This window comes from Pleuronectes platessa, chromosome 12, assembly GCF_947347685.1.
Source record: "Pleuronectes platessa chromosome 12, fPlePla1.1, whole genome shotgun sequence".
Taxonomy (NCBI): Eukaryota; Metazoa; Chordata; class Actinopteri; order Pleuronectiformes; family Pleuronectidae; genus Pleuronectes; species Pleuronectes platessa.
The window spans coordinates 14183801-14209899 of record NC_070637.1 but is presented as its reverse complement, the minus strand read 5'-3'; the positions used below and the strand labels follow the sequence as shown (position 1 = coordinate 14209899).

General features: G+C 39.0%; 1 protein-coding gene across 1 annotated transcript; it reads left to right on the top strand.

The window, feature by feature from the left end:
• Positions 1–1892: 1892 nt before the first annotated feature.
• lrrc1 (leucine rich repeat containing 1) lies at positions 1893–25173 on the top strand. Its single transcript, XM_053435931.1, has 14 exons — positions 1893–2473; positions 10628–10745; positions 11291–11369; positions 13197–13286; positions 16686–16742; positions 16949–17012; positions 17764–17838; positions 18145–18289; positions 18767–18885; positions 19355–19438; positions 21162–21277; positions 21824–21996; positions 23109–23251; positions 23737–25173. Exons 1-14 carry the CDS (start codon positions 2315–2317, stop codon positions 23893–23895), a joined length of 1581 nt encoding a protein of 526 aa, XP_053291906.1. The 5' UTR covers positions 1893–2314; the 3' UTR covers positions 23896–25173.
• Positions 25174–26099: the final 926 nt, after the last annotated feature.

Below are 26099 nucleotides of genomic sequence, written 5' to 3'. Positions count from 1 at the left end.
GGAAAGCTTCTTTTCATTGGAACAATACAAATCGATGATGTGGAGGGGAGGACTGCTATCTGCCATTTCATTCTTCATTTCAAGGACCCTTCCTGTCTATTTCTGTTTTTGTGGACAGAGTTGAACAACTGTTTGAGGGAATATAATAGGGAAGGTTCTGACATTGCTGCAGCCTTCAGCGCTACCTATTGTGAACTGTTAAATCTGCATCACTAATCCATCTGTTTAATCCAATGGTTTGAGGTGAGCTGCTGTTTTAGATCTGTTGGATTAATAAATTATGTTGTTATACCTGTATACATATTTTCTCATGAAACTGTTTATCGAGGCATCAAATATATATATATAAATATATATATATACACACACAGACTGGTAATTGATAATATGTAATAGAGGTTGAGGGATATTGTATCAGAGCCTAAGCCCTGCTAACCTTGGAGGATGGTTGCAAAATGACCTAATGCTGTCCGGCAACAAGAGGCCCCTGCGACAGAGGGTTGGAACTGACCTTGACCTCTGACATGGAAAATATCTGGCTGGGAAACATGAGCAAAGGATTTGTTTTCATTTAGAAATTGAAATGAATATTACATCTGTCATAGATTGTGTCTAGAAAGCTCAACAGTCATGCAGGATGTGCAATTTTGAACATACTTACAAAATTAATGCATAAAGGCTGGATTACAAACTGACCTAACTGAAGGCAATTCATGAGGCAAATACCCAGGGGCCCCAAAAGCTGCTGCTTTGTGAAATATTGCATTTGTTTAATTTTTGTTTAATTGATTTCATTCTAACTTCAGGAAATGATACATCATTGATGAAATGCTATAACAAAATATATAAAAATTAATAATCATTTTCAGTGGGCCTTGCTTTAGTACCTGATCATGAAGCATTGAATGTGATCCCTGAGTCAATATGACACTATTCCAGTGAATATTGGATTGATGCTTAAATCTTAATTTTATCATTATACCACGTAACAAATTTTGTAGCACTTAATATTCCCGCACCATAGAAATACATAAAAAAATCGGTAGGAACGACTGGTTAGTACAAGCACCTACAATCCACATAATTTCTTAATATTTTTTGCAATATTTTTCTTAACTACTGACAAAATATAACAAAACAATTATATTCAAATATTCATATTTAAACGAAGAAAGTAAAAATACTTATTAGGCTACAAATGTGAGGCAATGGTTATCTAAACAGACAAACATTAAATAAATAAACAAAGTGACAAAGTAAAACAAAGATAAAACTTCTACTTCTTCCAACACTGCCATTCATAGCTTTTCAAAAAGGAGTCTGGAATATGCTTTAAGTTATATAATCAATCAATCAATCAGACTTTATTTGAATAGGACTTTTCTTACAAACAGTGTAACACAAAGTGCATTACAGAATAAATACGTTAGAGCGAGACCGTATAACAGGAACTGAGGAAACCCTATAGTAAATCTCATACATTGGAAAGTGTTAAAACACCAAAATGCAGGTAAAACGAGATAAAAATGCTAAAATGCTGAAAGAGTTTTGAAAATTATAAAGATAAAATAAAGTGAATTAATACAATTCTAAAAGAGTGAAGACAATTCTGAGAATAATTAAATGAGTAATTGAAAAGGTTGTTCTTGAGTTAGCGTGAAAAAAATGTAGAGCAAATTTTTCGCGTCAAACATATACAATTAAAAAACTAGTTGTAATATAGAAAATAATAATAGTTTTCTAGTTTTTCTTCAGGGTGTCTCACTCAACCCGAGGGGGCCTTCCTCCCGCGCTGCCCCTGCTCCCCTGTGAGGCAACATGGCGGCCCTGTGCGGGACGGGACCATCCAGAGGAGGGACCGGAGGGAGGAGCAGCCTTGAACGGTGACGTAGGATCGGAATGAGGGAGTGAATGTTCCGGGTCACAAACTGGACGGGAGAGGAAATTAACTCCGGGACGAAACGGAAAAAAACGCGAACGCCGCCCGCCTCCGACACGGAGATGTAGCCCGTGTTTCCCCTGACGCTGACAGAGCACCGCGACACGGAGAGGTGGAGGACGAGCAACAAACAGGTGTCCGAAAAGTGAAGTAAAGTGAGGGCACGACGGAGCGAGAGACGTCCCCATGTTGGCTGCGAGCTGACGAGCGTTAGCAAGTGTTATTTACAGCCGGAGTTTCGGTGTTTACTCGCGGGTGAGTATCGCTCCGCTCGGGCTTGTCGCTCAATCTAGTCCCGGTCGGTCGGAGGCAATCTGTTGCATCCTCCTCGTCCTCGCTGTTTGGTTCGAGGCTTGATTCCCAGCTCCCCCCGTCATGTTTAACTGTATCCCCCTGTGGCGGTGCAACCGTCATGTGGAGGTGATCGATAAACGCCACTGCTCCCTGCTGTTTGTGCCCGATGAGATTTATCGCTACGGACGGAGTTTGGAGGAGCTGCTGCTGGATGCCAACCAGCTCCGGGACTTGCCCAAGGTAAGCAGAAAGACAAAAAAAAGGCTTTTCACCCCCCTCCTGCTTCCGTTCAAACCCACAGGTTCAGGGGCAGGGTACGGCTTATTTTTGGGTCACATGTAACGTGTAGAATCGGCCCTGACACGGAGCTGCGAGCTGAGCTGATCACACATCCCGTGAGAGTCCGATGGGACCCGGGGACAATAATTATGCAAGATCAGCAAGGCAGGCGCACTGTGGAGGTGGAAAATCCCCCCTGAACAACACCTCCCACCCACCGCAGGTCGACTCAACGCGTTTGCCAGAGTCGGGGTTCGAACTTTAAACATATTTTACGTGAGGCCCAGGTGTCCCAGACCTTGTGTCCGCTACGTCAAACCTGTTTGGGCAGGTGATCCCAGGCTGAGGTCAGAGATACACAAATGAATGTGAAGAGCACCTGATCTTCTCCAGTCAACACGGATGTAACAATCACTGTGATTCAGTGCACTCCTGTTAATCGAAGGTTTTGATTAGTTGCACGAGAACATTAACTACATGGTTGATCATCACTAAGCTGCGTGTGGTTGTCAAGCAGGTAGAAGTTTTCACTTTACAAATAAGACACCTGTGCCCACAACGATTATTTTCATTGATTATTGTAGAGATCAGATAAAGATTGAGTTCGTCTTTGGTGAAAATTACAATTCAATTCCAGTGCTCCTTTCCCCCAAATAAAAAATCTATATACCTCATGGATTGGTTCTCATTGAAACAATTATGATGCCACTTAAAATTACAAAAAAACATTACAAAATATTACATTTTGTAATGTAAATATATACTCTCTCTCTATATATATTAAAAATGTCCAGCTCAATTAATTCTATGTAAAGTAGAAAAATCTCACATTGCAGAACAATTTGTCAATTTACAGAGTGAGTATCCAGTATTTATTGAAATAATCGATTCAGCACCAATGAAGATCTTTATTCCAGCTTTGGTTGCTTCAGGTTAAGAGTTTGTGTGGAGAGCAGCAGTGGAGGAACCCATTGACCGAAATGCATATAGGCTATTTCAACTTTCTAATTTATCTGCCTTCATCTTTAAATCGTTGTTGATAGAGATAAGCCAAAATGTTGTCTTGACCTAAAACACCTACAAAGAGTATCGCTGTTTGTGTTATGTGTGAGAAACACTCACTTGAAGCCCCGAAATATAGGCTGTTGTCCCCCAGAGGGGAATTCATCATCATACGAGTGGAACGGAGAATGGTCACAACTGGACTGTGATGAAAATTCAAAATATAATTTGTCTCTTGACTCTTGGATAGATATTCCAGGACTTGGATGACAGAGACCCTTTAGAGACACAGACGCAATGAATCACAGGATGATTTGAAGTTCTCCATCACAGTTGATCTATTTTTGTTGAATAGATGCAGCTTGGTGAGGTGGAGATACAGAAGTCGGGCCCCCTCACTTGTGAACCCATTGCTCTGGATTAAGTGGGATACTAGTTAAAGGATCATTTAGTGTGCGAAGCTGAAGATCGCACAGTCTGACCTGAGGTGTCTTCTGATATTTATACCCTATGACCTACACGTGAAAGAGAGGATTACTGACTTTGTGGTTGGGTAGAATATTCCCTTTGAATAATTGTATCATTTCCGCTTTTGAGTGTGCATTTTAAGGCAAGAGTAAATTGTGTTAGTTATTGTTACTGTTACCTTTTAATGGGGAAGAGTGAAGCTGCTAATATATTGGGTTTACAGCTGTACCTGACAAGTGGACGGACTACGGATTCAGACTCAGCGCCTTGAGAAACTGTCCTGACCTCATATAACTGAAGCCATGGTGGGTTTAGATGAAAAGCTGATAGGATTGAGGGACTGTGTTGTGCCTTTCTTTCTCTCTGTCTTTCTTGCTTTTCATCCAAGAGATCTTACAGTGAAGCAGCTTGAGCTCCGTACAGGAAAGAAAGGACGGCAGAAAACAAATATTTCTAGGCTTGGCATGCCCATAGAAATGTGATGAAACAGAGATAATGTTAGCAACCTCCCGTGGTCGTGTCACACTGCTTACTTTGTCCGCAGAAGAAAAGACAGGAACAGGTATTCTGACGGAACACAAAGACGGCATTATGTGTTTTGTTGTCACTCATGCAGTTGTATGTGCCAGTATTTTGGAATGAGTCATGGACCAAAATTGAAAAATACAGACCAATAAAACCATAAACCCACACTCCTAGCATAAGCAGTACATTTGACAAACTAGCTGCCGGTATAGTTACAACTCCGTCCATCATCTGTCTGCAAGGATGTGATTGGCAGGTGCACTCATTGTCAACACGCACACAATAGACAATTCTCTATACTCAGTGTGGAAATATTCTAAGTATGTTTAGAGGCTAGAGGGATGTATTTTTGTGCATGCCAACTAGAGAAACAGTGTATTGTGCACTGGCATGTAAATAATGTCATCAATGCTTGCTGAGCAAACCCAAGAAACGTTCGACTGCATGAACCTTTGTATCCGTCCACTCCAGCCCTTGCTGCATGTGTGGCCTGGTCGCATTTGCTGACTGAGTAAACGCTGACCACTTAACTTTACTATTGTATTGGCAATGATGTAACAAGGCCTTGACACAGTTAACATTTGCAAAGTCAATCATTTCAACCAGCGGGCAGATAAAAACATGCACAAAGGCAAAGATGAAATGGCAAAGGTGTGTTTTTACGGAAACAAGATGAGGCAAGTTTAACTTGAGCAGATAGCTATGGTGGTTTTTACAAAGAAAAATATGCTGACCAAGTCTTGGAGACATGTAGTGTAGGCTTGTATGAGTATGTTTAATGGCTCGGAACTATTTCCTTTTTTAAGTAATATTTGTTCGGAGGTAGTAGACTGAATTAGCAAACAGTATCTCTTCTCTTTTTAATTCAGTTTCCCTTACGCTGAATCAGACTTGTTGTCATTCGTTTATTAAACAGGAGTCAAACTAAGCAGCACCAAAGATGTGGAATGCGAGACTACATGACTGTTTAAGTGTGTTTACCTGTCCAACCAGTTATAAAATGAATGTTCTCTACTGAAACTGTAGGGCAGAGAGGCATTGGTTTCTTAGTTAAAGATTTAAATGACCATATTTCCCCCTCTGCGTTGAGTTGTTTTACTAATAAACTTCTGCAAAACGGCAACTTTGTTAGTGGGACATCAGTCAGGTGATGCTGACCAAAACGAGTAGGCATGTTTGATGTAATACTAGCTACATATCCGATTGCGATTGCACAATGTCTGCATATGGCTTTTGTACGATCCCCTTTTCTTTGTCCGTTGCGGGTTTGGAGTGAATACAGCTCAAGTTGTGGGATATTTTGTGTGATTAGTTGCGGCACGAGGGGAGGCGACAAACTGATGCACACAGTAATGGTGAGAAGAAGCACCATCCACTCTGAGACTGGACGCTGCAGGGTTCATGAAATGTTCAAAGTGGTGAACATAGTGGCTCTATGAACCCCGAAGCTGGTTGTTGAACTGAGAAACTCTGACGCGATCAACAAGAAGTTACTGCAAGAAAGAACTGAGGTCAAGGGGCAGTGCAGTTGTTCAGTTTTTGACTGTGGTTGTGGCTGAGACAGTTTTATTGTGTTGTTTACACTGTTATTCACTTGCATCTGCAAATGTAACGTACACACAAACTAAAAGTGAAGCTTGAATTAGAATCAACTAACCATCGAATACTCATTTCTTATACTTAAGCATGTATTTCTGTCGGGTTGTGGCCTGGAATATAACCATCAACTTGAGGTTTAATTGATCTTCTTATTTTTACCTCCGCCAAGGAGGTTACGTTTTCTGTTTGTTTGTTTGTTTTTTGATTGTCAGTATGATTACAGATGGGACATGAAAGAGAGAACTCATAAAATATTGGCATGGATTAGAAATGAACATTTCCCCCAATTTGCTAGGACATGGCTCTCAATTAAAAAACAAATCTGGCATGTTTAGTGAACATATGCCATTTTGTTCCACTTAACTGAATTTAAAGTGACTTTTGAGACTTGGTTGAAATGTACACTTTACTGAGTGCCATTCTAGCTATTATTTAAATTTATAATTGTAAATTGATCCTGGTAAATGGAAAACTCTACAATAATAAATATCATCATCAATTAAATCAACCCATCGGTTTAATAAATATTACATTTGGTTATGTAAGAATATTTAATACTTAACTACAAACGTGCATCTTGTATTACATGAATACCTTAATGGCTTTTGGTGACAACCTGCAGTACACACACTGCTAAGGGTGAAACTGAAGGTTCAAATATTGACTTGGAGTTGGGAGAATGGGTAATGTATTCTTGACTCAGCCTGTTTTGGTGTGTCTCACATGGTTGAGTGTTGGGGGTGTGTTGTTCAATGACACTAACAGGACTAACAAGTTTTCTCTCTGTCAGTTAAATGCAGGAATCACAAAGGCTACAACAAGTCAGGGACTGAAGAATGGGTTATATGTTGCTCTTTGTTACCCAAATATTTATCAAGAGGACATATGTAAAGCAGCCGTAGCGATCTTGAAAGGCGCTATATAAATTCAAGCTATTATTATGATATTATTATTAGAAAAGCACACTGATGTATCTCAATACTTCTGCCTTTTTCTCTCTTGAGTCCTTGGTAGTGAAGGTTTTGAAGAAACCTGTGTTTGCTTCTGTCTGTGATGGATGCCTCATAAAGAAGAGGCATAGCTTCAGATTAAAAGTTTCAGTAGCTCCGTTAAAAGTTTGATGCTGATATTCTCAACCATAAAAGGGAATTTGCAATATTTTTCTGATCCGTCACACTTAGGTTTGGTTTTCTGGGAATGAACGAGTCTGTTCTAGTCAAGACTCCGTTGATGATATCATCGAGACAGATGCAAATCTTTGGAGCTGTTTACATGTGACTGGAAGAACGACGTAGCACGTACAGACTGCAGTGACAATTACAGATGGAATAAAGGTTCAAGTTAAAAACTAGTTCCAAATTATCTGAACCATCTGAATCTATTGAGTTCATCAATTATTTTTATCAGTGTCTACACTCACTGCTGGAAATTTGCAAGAAGTAGGAGTCCTGGCGGAGAAGGAAGAAATTGTCCAAAGTGGGCTTTCATTACAAAAGATGGAACCAGCGACAGTTACAATGTCTGTAAAATGCATTTCAAGAAAGGATAACACACTCGTAATATACTTTCACATCTTACTAGACAAGATATGTTCAAATATAAGTCATGTATTTGACACTGCTTCCTAACCAAGCAGCATGTTCATTACAGGGGGTAAATATCCTACATTATAATTACTTTAGACCCATGCAGGCAGAAGTAGTAGATCTTTACTTGGACCAAGTAAAACTTAAATCAGAATGAATGCTGCACAAAAACTATCTTGTTCATTTAAGATGACGACAGACTATTGCTACAGCTATACCTCTTTTCTACTCCACTGTGTTCAGGCTCAAACATTATAAAACAATTTGTGTTGACGCTGAAAATGTGCCTCGCCCTACTTTTGTTCCCCACACAGGAAATCAATCAAGAATAGTTAAAGAATCAGACTAAGTCAGTAATATATTATTAATTTCCATCCCTAAACAGTGTTTATTAGTAAGTGAGATGTGAAAGTGAAATCATGATGGTTAAGCTGTGAAAGCTCAGACAGTTATTACTTGCGGATCTACAGGTTTGTTTGCTTGATGAAATGATGGATTAGCGACTGTTTGAACTTTCTTAAGACCTTGGAATGACACGTGCATTTTGTAACAGGGTGGAGTTCGACTTTTGGACTCTAGCTTTATTTATTGTGCACACATTATTAAAACGTGATCTGTTTGTGACACGGTCCACAGACAATGAGCTGTGTCTCAAAGAGTTTTTAAAATGCACACACGTTTTACAAATTGCCTTTACACCCAAGACTTAAGATGAACAAGAGATCTGACAGTCTGATAAGTTTATCGTGTAATTGAATGTCGCCTGTTAGTGTAGCTTTCTTTTTTTCTTCTTACCCATATTTAACCTCCAGAAGAAGAGCACTTATCAACCGGTTTGTTGGCAATAAATATTATTGCTAGTGTCGCAATCAATAAGAATGAATCATAGGTCATTAAGGCTGCTACACCATTGAAGTTGAGGCAAATTGTGCAATAATGAGCTGCATTTGTGGTCTCTGCACAAATGATGATGAACCTTTCCTTTAGCTACGGTTGTGTGATATCTAACAGTGTCAACAGTGAGACATTGTTATGGACGATAACAATGGAGTAGAGGGAAGTGGGTTTGGGTCAGTGTGTAGGGTCAGACATTATGTGAAAGGGTTAATAGCAATATAAGGATTCTGAGATATTTGGTTAGGACCGTATAACAGAGATACTGATGCTTTGTAGGTCAATCTAAACCCTCAATTCTTTGATAAACATTTGCTCAATGATTTATTGAGTCAGGTGCAAACCAGTCATATGACTTTCAACCCCTAACATATTTGTTAGGGGTTGAAAGTCAACCGACCAGACAACTTTTCTATTCATCATTGCCTGGATGAGGTGACATTTACCTGAAGCGTCAAGAGTAAGGCAATAGGTTGTGTAAAGGGGAACCACAGGGCAACACCAACCGAGTTTCAAAATACAGGTTTACTGTTGCATTATCGTACAGGTGGTTGTAAAAAGCTTTTGCAGCTTGAATTCATGTTAGCTACAGTGGATTTCAATGGCAACATGTTTTTACAACATCAAATAAACATCGTTATAGAAGCATTGCAGAGACCTGCAGATCAAAAGTATTCTAACTGTCATGTCAGTTATTGATTGAATAATAATTAAATGTTTGATTTTATCAACTGCATTCTTTGATGAACAATCATGGTGAGATTTGCTGACTCGAAACAGGCATCAGCAAATACAGCATAAAGGCCAAAGGGGAAGTATTTCTGTTCTGTTTATGCCAAAACTTGAGGGAAACCTGAAACAGCATTGTGAGCTACCTGCTCCACCACCACACAGGCAGGGCTCTGCCTGCTCTTGTTATGGGCGTCAAGTATGTGCTTGTGATAATTGCTTTTGCCGTCTTGGATAACTCTGCCAACTGGATCTGTCTTTCTCACAAACTGACAACAAATATGGATATTTGGACGTCTACACGGCAGCTCGTAGCCTAACCCTTCTATGAGTGTTTTTTCTTGTTGTACTTTTCATGAATGGCTTCTCAGGGAATTATGAGTTTTTTTTTTTGTCTAATTCAATAAGTTACTGGAGATGGAGGAATGAATTAAAAGTAGACAAGTAAAAAATGGTAACTATTTCTCGAACGTTGTTTAAAAGGAAACACGATCTGAAACGCTTGGTTTTAACTCCTGTCTCTTTAAGACAAGAAGGTTAGAGATAAATCCCAGTGTGCTCTGATCGGCCAGCTACCCCTCTCTGTTATGATTGGTCAACTGCTTCCAGCACATGTAGGAAATGTCGCCCTCAGTTCTCGCTTTACCTGTACACGTTACCCTTTGTTAAGGGGTTGCCAGACTAGCTGCTAGGCATACATTATGTTAATGATGGGCTTTAGGAAAGAAAAAGCATGTCCAAGTCAGTCGACATATATCTTTGGAATAAAGAAATAATAAGGGATAATAAGGAATAAAGAAATATTCTCATGCTAAATCTTTGTGACCAGAAGACTTCAACCTCAGTCTTTTTCTTGCTTCCGGTTACAGTTTATTCCTGCATCATCTACTGTCATTTTGCCTGCTTGCAATCCAGATGCATTACTCATTTGACTGTTTCTATTGAGAATATACAAAAAGTAAACACTGCTTTTCACTGTCACTGTCAACTTATACCATTTATCTTAACATGGGGACCTGATGCAGATTCCAGTGTAGCTCCATCCCAACGTCAACCTGACACGTCTCATGAGCCAGAATAATTTAAAAGGCTTGTGGGACTGTGTACTGGCTTTAAACATAAAAACTGAGAAATGATTATAGTTTCTGAAACATTTTACAAGGTGGATGCTGCTACAAGAAAACTAATTAGCCATTTTTACAAGATGCTGGTATCATTAAAAGTAAACATGTTATTTTCAATGTGTCTGACTGATTTCTTTTGAAGCTTTGTACTGATGATACATCTCTTTTTTTTTATTTTCACCTTGTAGCCATTTTTCCAGCTGGTGAAACTAAGAAAACTCGGCCTGAGTGACAACGAGATCCAGAGACTCCCACCAGAAATAGCAAACTTCATGCAGCTGGTAGAACTGGATGTCTCTCGAAATGGTGAGAGGAGAAAACAGTCACATATAAGTCATATTTTTTTCATTTAGGAGAATGGGTTTATTGAGCTTAGTGAAGCAGCACTAAATTCAACGATTGATCGACACTGACAGATTTACACCTCATTAGTGAAACTTGTGCAAGAAACAATCCTAAAGGAAAAACATGGTTTGCATTAGTGGGAATATCCCAATCTCTTTGTATAGACTCGCACATATTCCTTCTGAAACAATGGTAAAGGTTCTCTTACCACAGAGCAGCCGCCTGTTCACAGATGTGGCTGGTGAGAAAAACCAGATTCAAACCAAAAGAAGGTGCAGACATTTAACACATTGTCCAGTTTATGTTAAATCATGATAAAGTGGAAATATTTTACAGAGTCGTACATTGTATATTTTATTGAGGAGAGAGACCTGGGTTACTTTTTTGTTAATCATTCTGATATATATAATTTGACTATTGCTGATAGTGTTATGTAGTTATGTGTGAATGTTGGAGCATGTTTAAAGACCTGTGTGTTGTAGTAACGTGTATTTTCTGTTTTTCAGATATTATGGAAATTCCAGAGAGCATTTCATACTGCAAAGCCCTTCAAGTGGCAGTTTTCAGTGGAAATCCATTAACAAGGTACTCCCACAGATCATGCGCTTCACTTTTCATAATTTTTTTTAATTATCAGTCATATCTAGCACTTGAAAGCGGTCTCTTATAAAATATTCGCATTTCAAAGATTGTAACGCTGCTAAAACCAAACATTTCACATTTATTGATTTTATTTCTGTATATATATTTTTTTTTTATAGCTCGTCCTGAGTAAACTGACCTACTTTGATTAAAAAAAATATAGGAATGAGAAAAGCAGGGAGTACGTCTCTGAAAATGAAAAAAATATCTCTCTTCTTGTGGAGAGGATTTCATATATCCATTGTCCTCATTGTGCATGTTTTTAAACCCCTTCCCCTGCTGTTGTTCCTCCCACTAAGAGCATTCATAAACTCTTCTTGCAGATTACAGATTTATGCATAGTTTGTCTCTGGTTGGGGGTGAGACTTTGTCTAATTTGCACCCCAGCAGGGGTGAAAAAACACATTGCTAGTTCAGGAGGCACCAATGCCTCTGGTGTTCAATACTTTTAAGTGCACATGTATTTACTATTTACACACCCACACCCACACAACACTTGTTTCCCCCACAGTGGTATTGTAGTATTTTCCAGTCTTCTTGTTTTAACAGTTTCATAGTTAAGGTGTGGTTACGGCTGTGGGTTGGCCCTGAATGTGATGTCATTTCTTCTGATATAAATGAGTGGGAATACTATTCTTCAACTATATGAATAACAGTTATATTCACATATGAAATTATGATGGAACATAGTTTTTGGTGTGGTTTTCAGTTCCTCATTATTTTCTGTCTTTTAGTTAAAAACACACCTTGACAGCATCATGAAATATGAAGACGCTATTTGTGGTATTAAATGACATTTAAAGATTGATGATAGTTTCCAGCTTAAAACTAAGTGGTTGGACATTGTGTTTAGTTTATATGAAGCTTGAGAATGTGCCTGGGTCCAAAAAAACACAGCAGGCTGCAGGTGATGTCTGGTCAGTTATTAAAACTTGTTGATGGCTTTCCTGATCTGTGGCTCAAGTTCGTTCCAAATACTTCTTCTGCAGAGAAATACTAGACTGAAGTCTGGTAGTAAGCCACTCACGTTTGTGTAAGATGCTCAAATGCATTTACATGCACATTAGTGGCTTCCACCAAAATATAGATAACCAGAGCTCAAAGGATGCAGACATACTTTAGTTGTTGTGGTGACTGATCAAAGTGAGACCACAAGAAGCACCTAAGTGGTCCCATCTGGCCCGCTGTAGTACTAAAGAGGATAATGTAAGCAAATATAAACTCTACAAAATAAAGTTTTGTTTTGAACAAGGACACGATGGATTCAGTTAAAAAATGGGAGTGGGAGCAGCTACATACAATCTGTTTTTAGGAGACCTGAGTGTACTGACTTGCCTAAAGTGCTGATAAACCCTTGCTTAACATAAGTGAGATGCTCCATAGTTTCTGCGGACTTTATCCACCTGGGCTCCGAGTTTAATGTCTGTAGATATCCAGGAAAAGTCAATATGACGGGCAGGGGATCATGATTCAGCGCCAGCGAGTGGGTGGGTTGGTAGCTCTTCTAACGCACATACGCAAAAATGAAAAATTATTAAAAGATAACAAATATACCCTATGAAAAGTAAACTCCGTAGCCAATTCCCCCGATTTTACCTGTAGGTCATGTCTGAAAACGGCTATATATATACTTGGTTGTCCCATTGGAGTCCTCTTTTTAAAGTAACCAATATTTATCTGTGCTGTTTCTGTCAAAAGTCTTTAATTTCTCTGCTTTAATATCTCATGGTGGCCACTTTTGTGTGTCTGTGTCTTTTGTTTTTTTTACAGGTTACCTGAAAGCTTTCCAGAGCTGCGGAATCTAACATGCCTTTCCATCAACGATATTTCATTGCAAGTTCTTCCAGATAACATTGGAAAGTAAGTGCATATCATTTCATCCCTTTGCCATTATAACATTTCCACACAGTTTCATGGCAGAAGCAAAAGTGTAAGTGTTCATTGTATCATAGTGTGTAATACTTGTATTACTTTGGAAAAATGGTAAAGCACTTGTGGCCTGAAGTCTAAAATATAAGTGGTAAATTAAATAATCTGAATTTTCAGCTTTAAAAAGACTTAAATATATTGAGATATTACATTGAGGTTAAAAGACATTAAGGAAGGTCCTCATTGTCATAATGTTAATTTATTGCTTCTTCTGTCACCCTGTAAAATTTTGTTTTTCTCAGATACTGTTTTTAGCAGCTTTCGTAGTTTGTACTGTCTCCATGTGTTGCAGTTCTTAGTCAGTGATACAGTTATCAGCGCACTGTTATAAAACTACAAATATGACCATCATGGATCTGATAACTACTCACACCTCGGTCAGAGTTGAGGGAAAGAACATGGATACCCACTGTCTCTGGCTGTAGTAAGTAGAGAGATAACATGTTATATCAAGGGTTATTTTCTGGTTGGCTCCTTCACCTTATATTTATTTATGTGAAAGTGTGAGTTATTCTGGGACTCGGACTCCTTCATATCTGTCGTACTCGACTTAGTTCTTTTAAATAATTATGGTCTTAAGAATTCTTAATTGTAACTTGTTGAAACCCGCAGAAAATCCTTTTCTGTCATGTTTCCAGATCATTCCTTCCTCTTCCTCCCTTCTGTAATAAATACTATTACACTATGGAAATAAAGTCATGTCCTTTCCCTGATTGAAATATTTTCTCTCTGCAGTAGGAGAAAACATACCAACCACATTACTTTTCACAGCCACATCAGTCACTGTCCTCTCCTTGGCCGCTTTGTCTTTGTTCATAAAAGGCAAAGAGTCTTGTTGTGAGATGGCACATAATCTCGAGCAGTAAAAACTCCTGTCTGCCCACATTCTTATTCCTATGAGGTCTCCTTTATTGTCGAGTTCAGTTATAATTGGATTTAATAACCGAAGTATGTGCTTTTAGGTCAAATTGCCACAAGGGTTGTTTTTAGTGAAAGTTCAAAAGTCAAGGGAAACTGAAATTGAACTCTTAAAGAGACGGATTTAAAGGGATGAAGTTACTCCAGATGAGCATTTAAGATTAGATTTTATTTTTTTTACACTGATAAAAACAAATTCCCAACAGAGGTGTTGTTTGAAGGCACCTTTTGACGTTGATTAGAGACCGGCGGTTTGTTTAAATGTTTTTTGGCTGAGTCCGTACGGCATATTTTAACCATTAGAAAACTGCTGGAGCTAAACTAAACGGAGATTTGTCTCAGCTTGCCATGGTGCCATAAATTAAGGATTATTGCTTAACCTCGCAGAAATAGTGGAAGAATGGTGGATGATGACAGCCTCACTGTGTGATATTTGTATAGTTGTCATGACTGTAGACTTCAAATTTAACACTATGCCGATACTAGACACTAGATGTCTAGATGTTTTTTTTTTGGTTACAAGGTAATGATAGACATGAATTCGATTATGAACTAAATTTGATTATTTAAAGACACAACACATAGATTTCTTTGAAGAGGATTATTGATTGCAAACAAACTTCAATCACACTTTAAAAACCAAACTCAATAATGATTTAAAGTTATTGGTTGCTCTGGATATTGCTTAATATTGCTTAGGAAATGTCATTAATAACACCTCTGTTATGTTGTCTGCACTCTTGTACACCATGTGCTTCCTAGCAGAAGCTTTTTTTACAGAATTTAATTCTTTGTCCTCCCCAAAAGAAAATGTAGAAAATTTCCTTTCAGGAATGGATGTTTTACCACACTTCTTAGTTAACAAAGCCATTTCTCATATCGTTCATGTTGTCTGCCATGGCAGCGGCTACGAACTGGACTGGTTTACATTATTTTGAAAGACACATTCAATTTCCTCCCGACCAAGTCACCTAAAGTTCAAGAAGATCTCCTCTCACCCATTTCCTCATAGCACAGCATGTGCCCCACATACGTCCTTTATCTATCTTACATAATGCGGTGTCTTAAGGCCTGCTCTTTGTCAAGAGAAGAACGCAATGAAAACCATAACACAGTTGGAGAAACACGCTGTGGGCTTTTAGACGTGGATAAGATAAATGTTAAAGTTGTTGAAATACATCAATCATCTCCAGGGGTGGGAGTGTTTTCCAACTCAAAACAATATATGGTGTTCACAGAAATCGGAGACGTCTGATGCAGTTAGGTGGTTGTTTACATCTTTTAGCCGATCACTAAGATTAGATTTCAGGCAAACCATGCTACACGATGACTGCCTTTTATTCTCTGGCTGGCTGATCTGCTGTGGTGAATGGAAAAACACTGACCTAAAGAAATATGAAAGAGCAGTAGTAAAACTGGTTTAAACACACCTACTAGGTATGGATAAACAGTGCCACTAGTGTAGATATAATATTTAACAATTCTTCATTAAAATTTCTAAAAACAATTAGACCTACAGAATACTGTCGACTTGTGATCTTACATTATCCAAAATGTTTCCAACAGTGTTCAAACCCTGAGAAATACACAAAATTATTTATTGTAAAATGAAGTTTCATTTTGGCCGCCTTTTAATTGCATCATACCCTCTTTACCAGTGGCTTTGCTCATCTTGGCTATAACTTCCAGGGCAAACAACATATGACAGTCGGCTGTTTTTTTCTTCCACTGTTGGTGAATCATAATGGATCCCATTTGTTCAATACTGTTGTGCTAACTTGAAATATACTTTGTGAAAATTATTTGCGTCTGAGTCACGTCACGGTGGTGAAGATGAACTCCCATGATCCCACGCTGCTTCGCCAAACCAGGCCTTTGGTTATTATGTTGAAGGCTTTAAAAACAAGTCATTAGCAAATGTTTAACTCATAATGTTTGTCTTGATATTTAAGATCAGGAAAATGCTGATGAAAGACAAGAATACACATCAACACAATGGACTTTGTGCTGTGCTACTTGACTGGTGGTGTAAAAACGTAATTGGTTACTTGCACAACATTGAGGCCTACGTTCACAGCCCTGTGCTGTACTTTGGTCTGAGACAGCTATTTAATACATATTTGCTCTTCATTTAAACTTGCAGCCGTTGTTTATGCTGCTGCAATTTTAGGAGCCTGATAAGAGTGACACACCTCTAAACTACTTCCTGCTCTCTGATATCTGATTGTGATGTGAGGTCACACAGCGTGATTTAGCTGTTATTGTTCAGACAGACATTCAGGAGCATCATGTGTAATGTTTATCTGTGTTTAGAGGTGATATGAAGAGAAGTTTGTGGAGAAACCGCTGTTTTTGTTTTCATGACAGATTTCAGAAGCATATAATAATCTTTGTTTTTGTTTATCATTACAGCCTTTCCAATTTGGTATCACTAGAACTCAGAGAAAATCTGCTCACATTCCTACCAGAGTAAGTATTAAGCCAACTGTACTGTAGATGTCTCTAAATATGTGTGAGTTGCTGTATCATATATCTCCAAAGTTTAGTCTGTGTGCCGTAGTATAAGTGAGAAGCTTTAAACCTACATTTCAAGGACCAACATGACCTTTAAACTTGCTGCATTTATATTGTGACTTCTATTTCATGTTATCCTCCCTTGCATCTGTCACCCACAGGTCACTATCTCTGCTCCATAGACTTGAAGAACTCGACCTAGGAAATAATGAACTGTACAATCTGGTAAGTGTTGTATTTGTTCAGTCAGAGGAATAACACATGGCCAAACCGAGCAGAACAAAACCTTTTCCCCCCCCCATTTCCTTGTTCTTGCCATGTCCAAGTAGATTAGCATCCCTCGAGAACAGCTTTCACCTCTTATCACGCAGATGGGAGGAGGACCATCTGCTTTGAGCTCCGGTTTTAAGTTGTAATCTTGTGTGAGCCGTCTAACTCCGATGGTGAATGATTTACTCACAGATCATGCAAAGTCAGACTACAGCGTTGAAATGGCTTTTAATCTGCGTGACACTTTATTCATCATGTTTTTCTACATCAAACTACATCAAGTATTTAGACCTTTAGTTGTTTTTTGTACTCACGGTTGTTATAATTAACATTTGGAACATCCCAAAATTGAAAATCATTCCATACTTTTGAGGCAGCTGTTTCATGCAATCAATGTAAAGGCAGCCATTATGCCTTAAAGCAGGCCAAAAGGCGTAATACCCTATTGAAGAAGCTATATATCCAAAAACATGAAAAAGTATCGGTTTACAGTATGTTGTAGGCTTGTGGATCCATTATTTCATTTAAGCTATTATTTTGTGTTTATGTCTCCAGCAGTCTCCACTTTGCTGTGTGTGAACCATGAATTTGATTTGAAGAAGAAAAAATGGAAGCATATTGTCAATAATAAATGTCTGCTTTGTTTGTTTGTCTCTGTCTCTTCTATTGTCCTGGCTCTCTCTCTACATCTCTCCCTCGCACACAGCCCGAGTCGATAGGCTGTCTCGTCAGTTTAAAGGACTTATGGCTGGATGGAAACCAGTTGGTCGAAATACCTGCAGTAAGCAATGCATGCAAATTATAGTATCACACTTCCATGTAGTGACTTTCAACAATTAAAAAAATTAAGTGTGACCAGAAAATCAATGACTTGTCTTGGAGTCAAGCTATTTACTACATGTGGACAAAGACATAATGTCGTGTCTGACTATAAATTCAGTGCAGTGATTCATTTATAAGGTTATCTGAGCAGACAGATAACTCTTGTGTCCTGAAATTAAATGAGTCAAATGCTATCTCTGCTGCTTCTCTAGATTATATCTGCTGCTGTATCGTTGTAACAATAAGTGTGTGCTCTGAACCTCAGGAGATGGGCAGTATGAAGAGCCTACTGTGTCTAGATGTGTCAGAAAACAAACTGGTGCACCTCCCCGAGGAGCTGGGCGGTCTGGTGTCACTGACTGACCTGCTGGTTTCTCAGAACGTCATTGATGCTCTACCTGACAGCATTGGTAAGCACGTGCTTTCTCCCAAAGAATATTGTTATAGGCTTGTTTAATAGGTTATTTGTTTTCACTGGGTAATTCTCACATATGGGATAATACAGATTTTCCCTTAGAAATTTTCATTTAAATGGCTTATCAGCATTTTTATATGTGAAACCCATGAATTATTAGATGCTACATGAACTGTATGTTGTGAAACAATATTATCTGGTGTCTGCATCAATGTGACAAGGACCAAATCCCTCAGGAATGGTACTGTTGCACTGCTTGTACTCATAAATTGGATGATTTCTAAATTTTACTTCTCTGTGGTTTCATGCACTTATTGTCAGTGCCAAAATAATGGATTGAAAGTAAATGGTTAAAAGTAATCACTCATTTTAAGAAGCAGCAACAAACATTTCCCACAACATCACAGTAACTGCCTTGACGGCCTGCTCATTAATTTCTAATCAAGGTTTAAACTATTTTCTTTCCTTGTAGGAAAACTACGGAAACTTTCGATCCTGAAGGCGGATCAGAACAAACTAACTTATCTTCCAGAGAGCATTGGCAACTGTGAAAGTCTCACTGAACTTGTGCTCACAGAGAACCATCTACAGGTTTGTCTGCTAATGCTCAGTCTTCAAAATTCAATGGGAGCCCTGTGGTAATAGTACTGCCACAGGTTTGCTGTTGTACAGGCTGTTGAGTTACATATGTTTAAATTGTTTACTGAGACATCTGTTTCTATCCTGACATGTTAAACATCTGGAATGTTAAAAAAACGCATTCAGTTGAACTGATCAATTGATGTATTTTACAATCAAGTAAGAAGAACTTACCCACCAAAATCACCTATGTTTTTAAATGTAGGAATTGATAGATTTGATATTTATTTAAAATAAACCCAACCGTTTTATCATTTCAAGTTCCGTCAATAAATTGACCAATGGGACAAAGTTACTCTTAACACTGAGATAATGTGAAGACAAATCAAGTAAAGAATGACTCTTTTGTGGTTTTTAAAACCTGAGACAGAAATTATTTTTAAAGTTTTGTTTTTATCTTAAATTTTATTTATTGTTACAGAGTTTGCCAAGGAGTGTCGGGAAACTAAAACTACTTTCCAACTTCAACTGTGACAGAAACCAGCTACTGTCGTTACCCAACGAGGTGAGCTTACCAAATACCAACCAACTCCTTTTCAATGAAAAGCAGTGTGAGTTGAGAGGTACATCCCAAACACTTACAATGTAAATATGTTGGTACCAAAACTGTGTGTCTTTCAATCCAGAGATAACTCATCTACGACTAAATATGAACCAGTTTGTAGTTGAAATATTTAGTGCTGAGCACAGAAAAGATTCAATCCAGACTGGTACCTGTCCTTTCCTCACCAAAGAAACCAGAAAGACAAATGAGACATGATGGCACTCAGAAGAATCCTCCTAGTGATCAACTGAATCATTTAACCAGCATCGTACATTTTGCATGTTTAAATAAAAGGTGGAATTTAAGGTCCAAAAACGACAAATCCACAAAAACAGGAGCTGTTACACTTGTCGTCTGGAGGTGGTGCAAGTGTCAACATTTTTCAGATACTATTACTTTCTGTTTCTGTACACGTTGCTCATCGACACATTGTTCGTCTTCAGGTCAAAGCTACAGCTGCTGAGACTTTTCTTGTTGCAGGTTAGAAAAGAACTGCACTTCTCATCTTCAGAATTATTACAAACGATGATATATATGAAAATGTTTAATCGGAAATTAAATCGGTTTAATTGGATCATGAGATTTATTGTCTGTATAAAGTTCCCTCACGTGTCGGATCAACAATGCTCTTCCCTCTACGGCTCAGTCCTCTCGGTTTGCTCAGCTCCGTCTGAGTGTCTCTGTTGTTTTTCTATGTGACGGTCTTCTCTAGCCTCTTGTCTGCTTCAGTGAGAGCACGCCTGGTTGAAAGCTTCGTCAGAAAGGCTTCTTTAGACGTCGTACAATGAGCCTGTGTCTTAATGATGCAAAGACTGCAGTGTTTGGAGAATAATAACAGTCCAACACACTTGGTCCGGATAATGAATCGATGTTGTCACTGTTTTCTCAAAGCAGCTTTGCATGACGTCTCTTAACAATCGTAGTGTAGCCACGGCCCATGTGCTCTGCTGAGCTACTAGACCATAGTCTCAGTTTTATGTATTTCAAGGATTGTTACCTCCTGGCACTTTCTTCCTTGTTTACACTCGGATGAAATCATCTTCTTCTATATTATAAATGATGCAAAACCTTTTGTTTATTCCCTCTACTTAATGTACCATTGAGTCTTCTCAGTCCTGTGAACACATTGAGCACTTAATCATATTTACTTGTGTAGATGATGAGCTTAACCTGCTCCTTTTAACATGATGAATCTGCTGGTATCCTGCTCCTGAGCAGATTAATAGATTACGACTGCAGTTCAGCTGCACCATCACGTCTATGCCTTGTCTGCCTACCAGGACTAATTGTTCCTAATTTTAGGTCCCGCTGCCACAGGCCATTGACATTTAGTCGGCCATTGAGATCACCAATACTGGGACAACATGCATAAAGAGTGACAACACAGTTACTCTGGATTCTTTTATCATTAAATAAAAATGTGAAGATTTATATACATATGTTTTTAGACTACACACATTTTTCTCATTTGGGCTCACTGGGACATTTTCATGTTATTCATTTCCAGACATTTTGCCAGGGAGAGCTGCAGGAAAGGTTCCCTAAAAATGTCAGAGACAACTGACTTGGACATTTGTGATCCTGAACACAGCCCCTCCTGAAATGTTCAGGACATGTCTGAGAGCAGCTTTTACTGTGACTGACTCTGCAGCCTAATGATTATGATGTCTCCTCTGTTTCATAGATTGGTGGCTGCAGCGGTCTGAATGTCTTCTGCGTACGAGAGAACCGACTGACAAGGATACCGTCAGAGCTGTCACAGGCCACAGAACTGCACGTGCTCGACGTCTCTGGAAATAGGTACTATATGTGCAACAAGGTGGAGAGGGTAGTTTATAACAACTTCTCAGCAGAAGTACACTCTGCTAGAGTAGAGAGTAAAGATTGATTCTTCAAAAGATATATAAAACAGCAAAAATAAACCAATGTGATTTTTTTTTTATTACAAAAGATATACATTTCGAATTATTTTATTAAACTCATCAAAAGTTTGATAAAATACTTTTACGATACATTACTCACTCACTGTCAGTCAGAGATGGTTCCATCTCTGATTTGCTGTCGCTACCTGCTTTGATTATCTTCAGCAATTCTTGCGGCTTGAGTCACATGCAGGCACACACAGACTCGCACACACTGACATGTTCACCTCTGAGTCTGGGGATTGTTTCCTGCACACTGTCAAAACAACTGGCAAGTTCCTCATCCAAATGCCAAGCGATTACAAATTGTACACCTTTAACACGACAGTGTTGTGAAAGTAAGTACCCGCAGGTATCTGATGGTTTATTTATGTATTACAGTATTTGAACGGGTTGGTGACATATATTTCCTTTTTGGTTTCAGGCTCAACCACTTACCCCTGTCGCTGACCACACTACGGCTGAAGGCCTTGTGGTTGTCAGAGAACCAGTCGCAGCCTCTCCTCACCTTCCAGACTGACGAGGACCCAGACACAGGCGAGAAGGTGCTCACCTGCGTGCTGCTTCCTCAGCAGCCGTGTGAGTTAGACCTTAAAGGTAATGTCTGTAACAAGAGGAAGCCTCAGATAAGACTCGCAAGGTTTGAATAACCAAATCATGAATTCAGGAGCAGTTGATTTAAACGCTCATACTGGACTGGTTGAAGTTTAACTGGTGTGTTCATAACCAGTGCTTCTTTGCACATGTACTTTTTGTATGTATATGTAATGTATATTATGCGAGATCAGTGTCTCCATGCTCCTAATGTGTCAGGCCTCTTCTAGAGTGAAAGGACTTGTTGCCAGCGCTGCGACATTTGAGTAATATTCCTCATCACTTCTTGCATCATCGCCGCTTATCTAGTGCCCTGCAGTTTTGGTGACATTATCACATGATCTGCTCGGGGAAGCACAGTGTGTTCGGCGCCCTCTGATCCTCCCCTGCAGTATCTGTCGATTATGAGGTCCTGTAAGGGATCACAGCTCCTCTAACAGATCAGGCCCCCTCCTGTCCCTTGAGGCCCTCCTTGGTTATGTTCTGAAAAACATAACCAAGGACAGCTAAAGAGGCTTAGCAGCGGCTGGCCGGCTGCCATTAAAAGCCCGCCCACTGGGTGTATAGATGCGGCTGAGGACCAGCTCTATCTCTCCCTGATACGACCGTTTATTGTAATGTCTTTTTCCTTTGCGGTCATCCCCAGTCTTGCATGATAATCAATGGAGTATTGGCGATTCACTGCGAAATGCTTCATATCACTGTAGTTTGCATTTAAAAAGATTTTTCTGTTTGAGAAACGAAAGAAGTGCATTTATTCATTTCATTTCTGTGACATGCAGTCTCTCTCTCTTGCGAGAGAGATGCAGCTGTAAGATGGGTGGAGGTCAGACCCGTGAGGCTGAAACTGAAGTTGGGGGCAGGGAAGATTGCGTTGCTGTAAGCCTATGACTAAGCTGGGATTTGAAACTGTGATCTGGCAGTTTCAGGCTCTCTCTTATAAGTGCTGGGTTATGTGACCGCTTTTATTTCTTGGGTTGGCAGATTGCAATCTTAACAACCATATTGATTTGAATCTCCCAAAAATATTCACCTCACCAAACTAATATGTTATGCATGCATGAATTCCGGCAATAAGAATCTGTGTTGTCTCTCTCTCGAAAAAAAAAATTCAGGCTCTGACAATCTTGCCCGCTTCGGAGCCGTGGAGAGCCTGGTGAATGACATGGCAGACGACACGTGGGACAACAAAGCCATGAACAGGACCAGTGCCATTCACTTCCTGGATGATGATGATGACGAGGAGGATGACGACAAGGTGAGGGCGGCGAGCTCCTGGGCACGATAGGGCAAAAAGTTACACAAAAATGTCATGGAAACTCGTTCAGGACGTTATAATGCGATTATACGTGTCTACATAATAACACATAAGATTAGAGAACTCCATGTGTATTGATTTGAGTGTTGCTTATTCAGAGTATGACCTTAATCAAGTTAAGGTAATGGGGAAAAGCCATATACGTGGCACTGTCTAACTGCCCTCACGCCCTGATGTGGATCTGTGCCAGAATTTAAGGGATTCTTTCCTGATCAATATCGCATCCTTCCACCAAGTTTCTAAATTTCCCACAGGATTTCTAAATTTCCCATGGTATTAATAAAGTGTCCAGTAGATTTTGCGTAACATTGCTTACAAACAAACAAAAAAACAACCAACAAATGGGCACGGGTGAGAACATCCTCGGCGCAAGTGGCTGCAGATACAGCAAATGTACCAATAATGTGAATCTGTCCTTCACACAGGGAACTCTCCTGCGGCGAGCCACGCCTCACCCCGGCGAGCTGAAGACGATGAAGAAAGCGGCCGAGAACCTCCGCAACGACCTGAACGCTGCCAAAGGCCTCGACTCCAACAAAAACGAGGTCAATAACGCTGCAGACCGAGTGACCACGTCTGTGTGATGTTATTTTTTTTTTTACCTCAAATGTTTTTTACCTCCTGTGTGTCACCGTGTCGTCCTGCACAGTCCCCTCCTCTCCTCTTTTATTATTTTACCTACAACCCTCCGGTGTGGCCTCCCTCTCCTCTGATAAAACCCCGGGACGCCTGTAACCTTACTCCATCTCGAGTCCTGTCTAAAACGTCTTCGACTGTAGTCGACCAGAGCTGCTGTGCCTTCCTCTTTTTAATGAACGTCCACAGCAATAATCTGCACAGAGATGCTCCTTTTAAAAGATATTTTAATGATTTAATACTTTTTTTTAAATGCCTCCTTTTAAAAAAATATACATTAGGTAGTTGCACTATTATAAGTCTTTATAATATGGTCAAACCTTCTTAAATGTATTATATATTGTTCTATATCTATTTTCAAAACACTGGGTAAATACTTCTTTTTACATTTTGAGCAAACGCGCAGGATTTTTTGGACCTACTGATTAAGGATTATTGTATAGTCTTTTGTGAATATTGATACTTTTATACTTTTCGGCAGCTCGGATGTAAATAAAATGTATAGTAATTTTCTTAATCAGTTTCAGATTTTCAAACGTTTTCTTCTCTGTTTCAAACTTGGTACTTTTTCTTTTCTATTTCTTTTTAAATCAAAGCAATGAACAAACACAGTCACCAATGTCTTATTCAAACCGTCATCGCGCGAGTGAATGGCCTTGAATCCTCTTTGTTTATGTAATATATCTAGACTTTTATTTTTGGATATTGAATATTTGATTGAATTAATTAGGTTTGGATTTAAGTGCTGCGCATCAACTTAAAAAACTCACCTGCAATGCAATTAAGCAGAAATAACAAATGCTATGTTATTTATATGTGCTGTGCTTCACTGCTTTGCCATATTTTCTCAAATAGATGCCAAAACCAGCTGTATTTTATTTTGAAAAGGTTTTCCTTTTTCGGACATTTGGTGAAAGTGAGGTTTGTACCACAAGGATTACATCCTCTGAAAAAAAAAAGCAGTTTTTTAGAAGTTCCACTTTAATGCACTTCTCAGTGTTTTTCAGATCTTATTCTTATTTTATATGGTACATGATAAATTGTTTTATTTTTGTTTTAAAGTGATTGCAAAGAAGTGGACCGGAGAAATTGGTTCATGTGTTGGTTTTTATGTTTTTAATTATTTTCTGATCAAACTGCACAAGACGGATCTCAACACGGGCGCTGGGCCCTGAGATCTGGATGAGTTTTTAACCACTGATCAATAAAAAGAGTGCAACACCAAACTACATGTTGTTATTCCTTCAATTTGATTAGTCAGCTAAAGACTGTCATCTCAGTTGAGTTTAATTTACCTAACTTTTAAATGTCAATACATTTGGTGTGATTTTTCTCACTATCCACAAAATAATGATCAATAAAATAATATATTAATAAGATGGGTGTTCCATAACCTGATCCCTCCATTGCTTGTTTTGTGTGTCCAGAAGTGCATGATGTTTCTGTAATGTTACCAGCATGTGCCACATATGACTTGTCTGCCCTGCACGTGCTGAATGTACTGATGCTTCCATATTAGTATATTAATGTGTGTACTTATACATTTGTTATCTATTTGTGCTCCTCACATCCCAAATACAGTGAAACTACAAATCCAAGGATCTAATTACAGTGATCATTAATTTGTTGTTAGCCATTTGAAGATCAGCAAATTGGTGTTTAACTATAATTCTCCCGAAAGTATTCGCTATTTAAAAATAATATTTGAATGCTAATACCAGTAATACTGTTATTTTTATTGAAGAGCTGATACTAGTGTTCAGTTTCAAGTACTAACCGGTTGGTATAATGGATGGATTGGAACTTAATTTGGCCTTCACTGAGACAAAAACACATTTCAAACATGTCATCCTGACAGAATTCTGCAAAAGGTGGGGAGAGAAAAAGAGGGAGACAGAGAGAGAAATAGCTTTTGGGATCCAGCTTCTGTTCTTGTTTTCAAAGCAGTTATTCCAACAAGAAAAGACAGTATTTATGGCTCCTGGTGCAGAACCCGTTTGCATTATGAATAGTCAGGCAGGATTTCCTTCGAGCGTTTGATTTGCAGCTGCTCTCAATAAGATTCCACCCAGGATGAGCTTAAAGAAAACGTGTGGCTCCCCTCTCCACATTCCACCTTACCAATAACCAGTTTACTTTGAAGATGATGGGA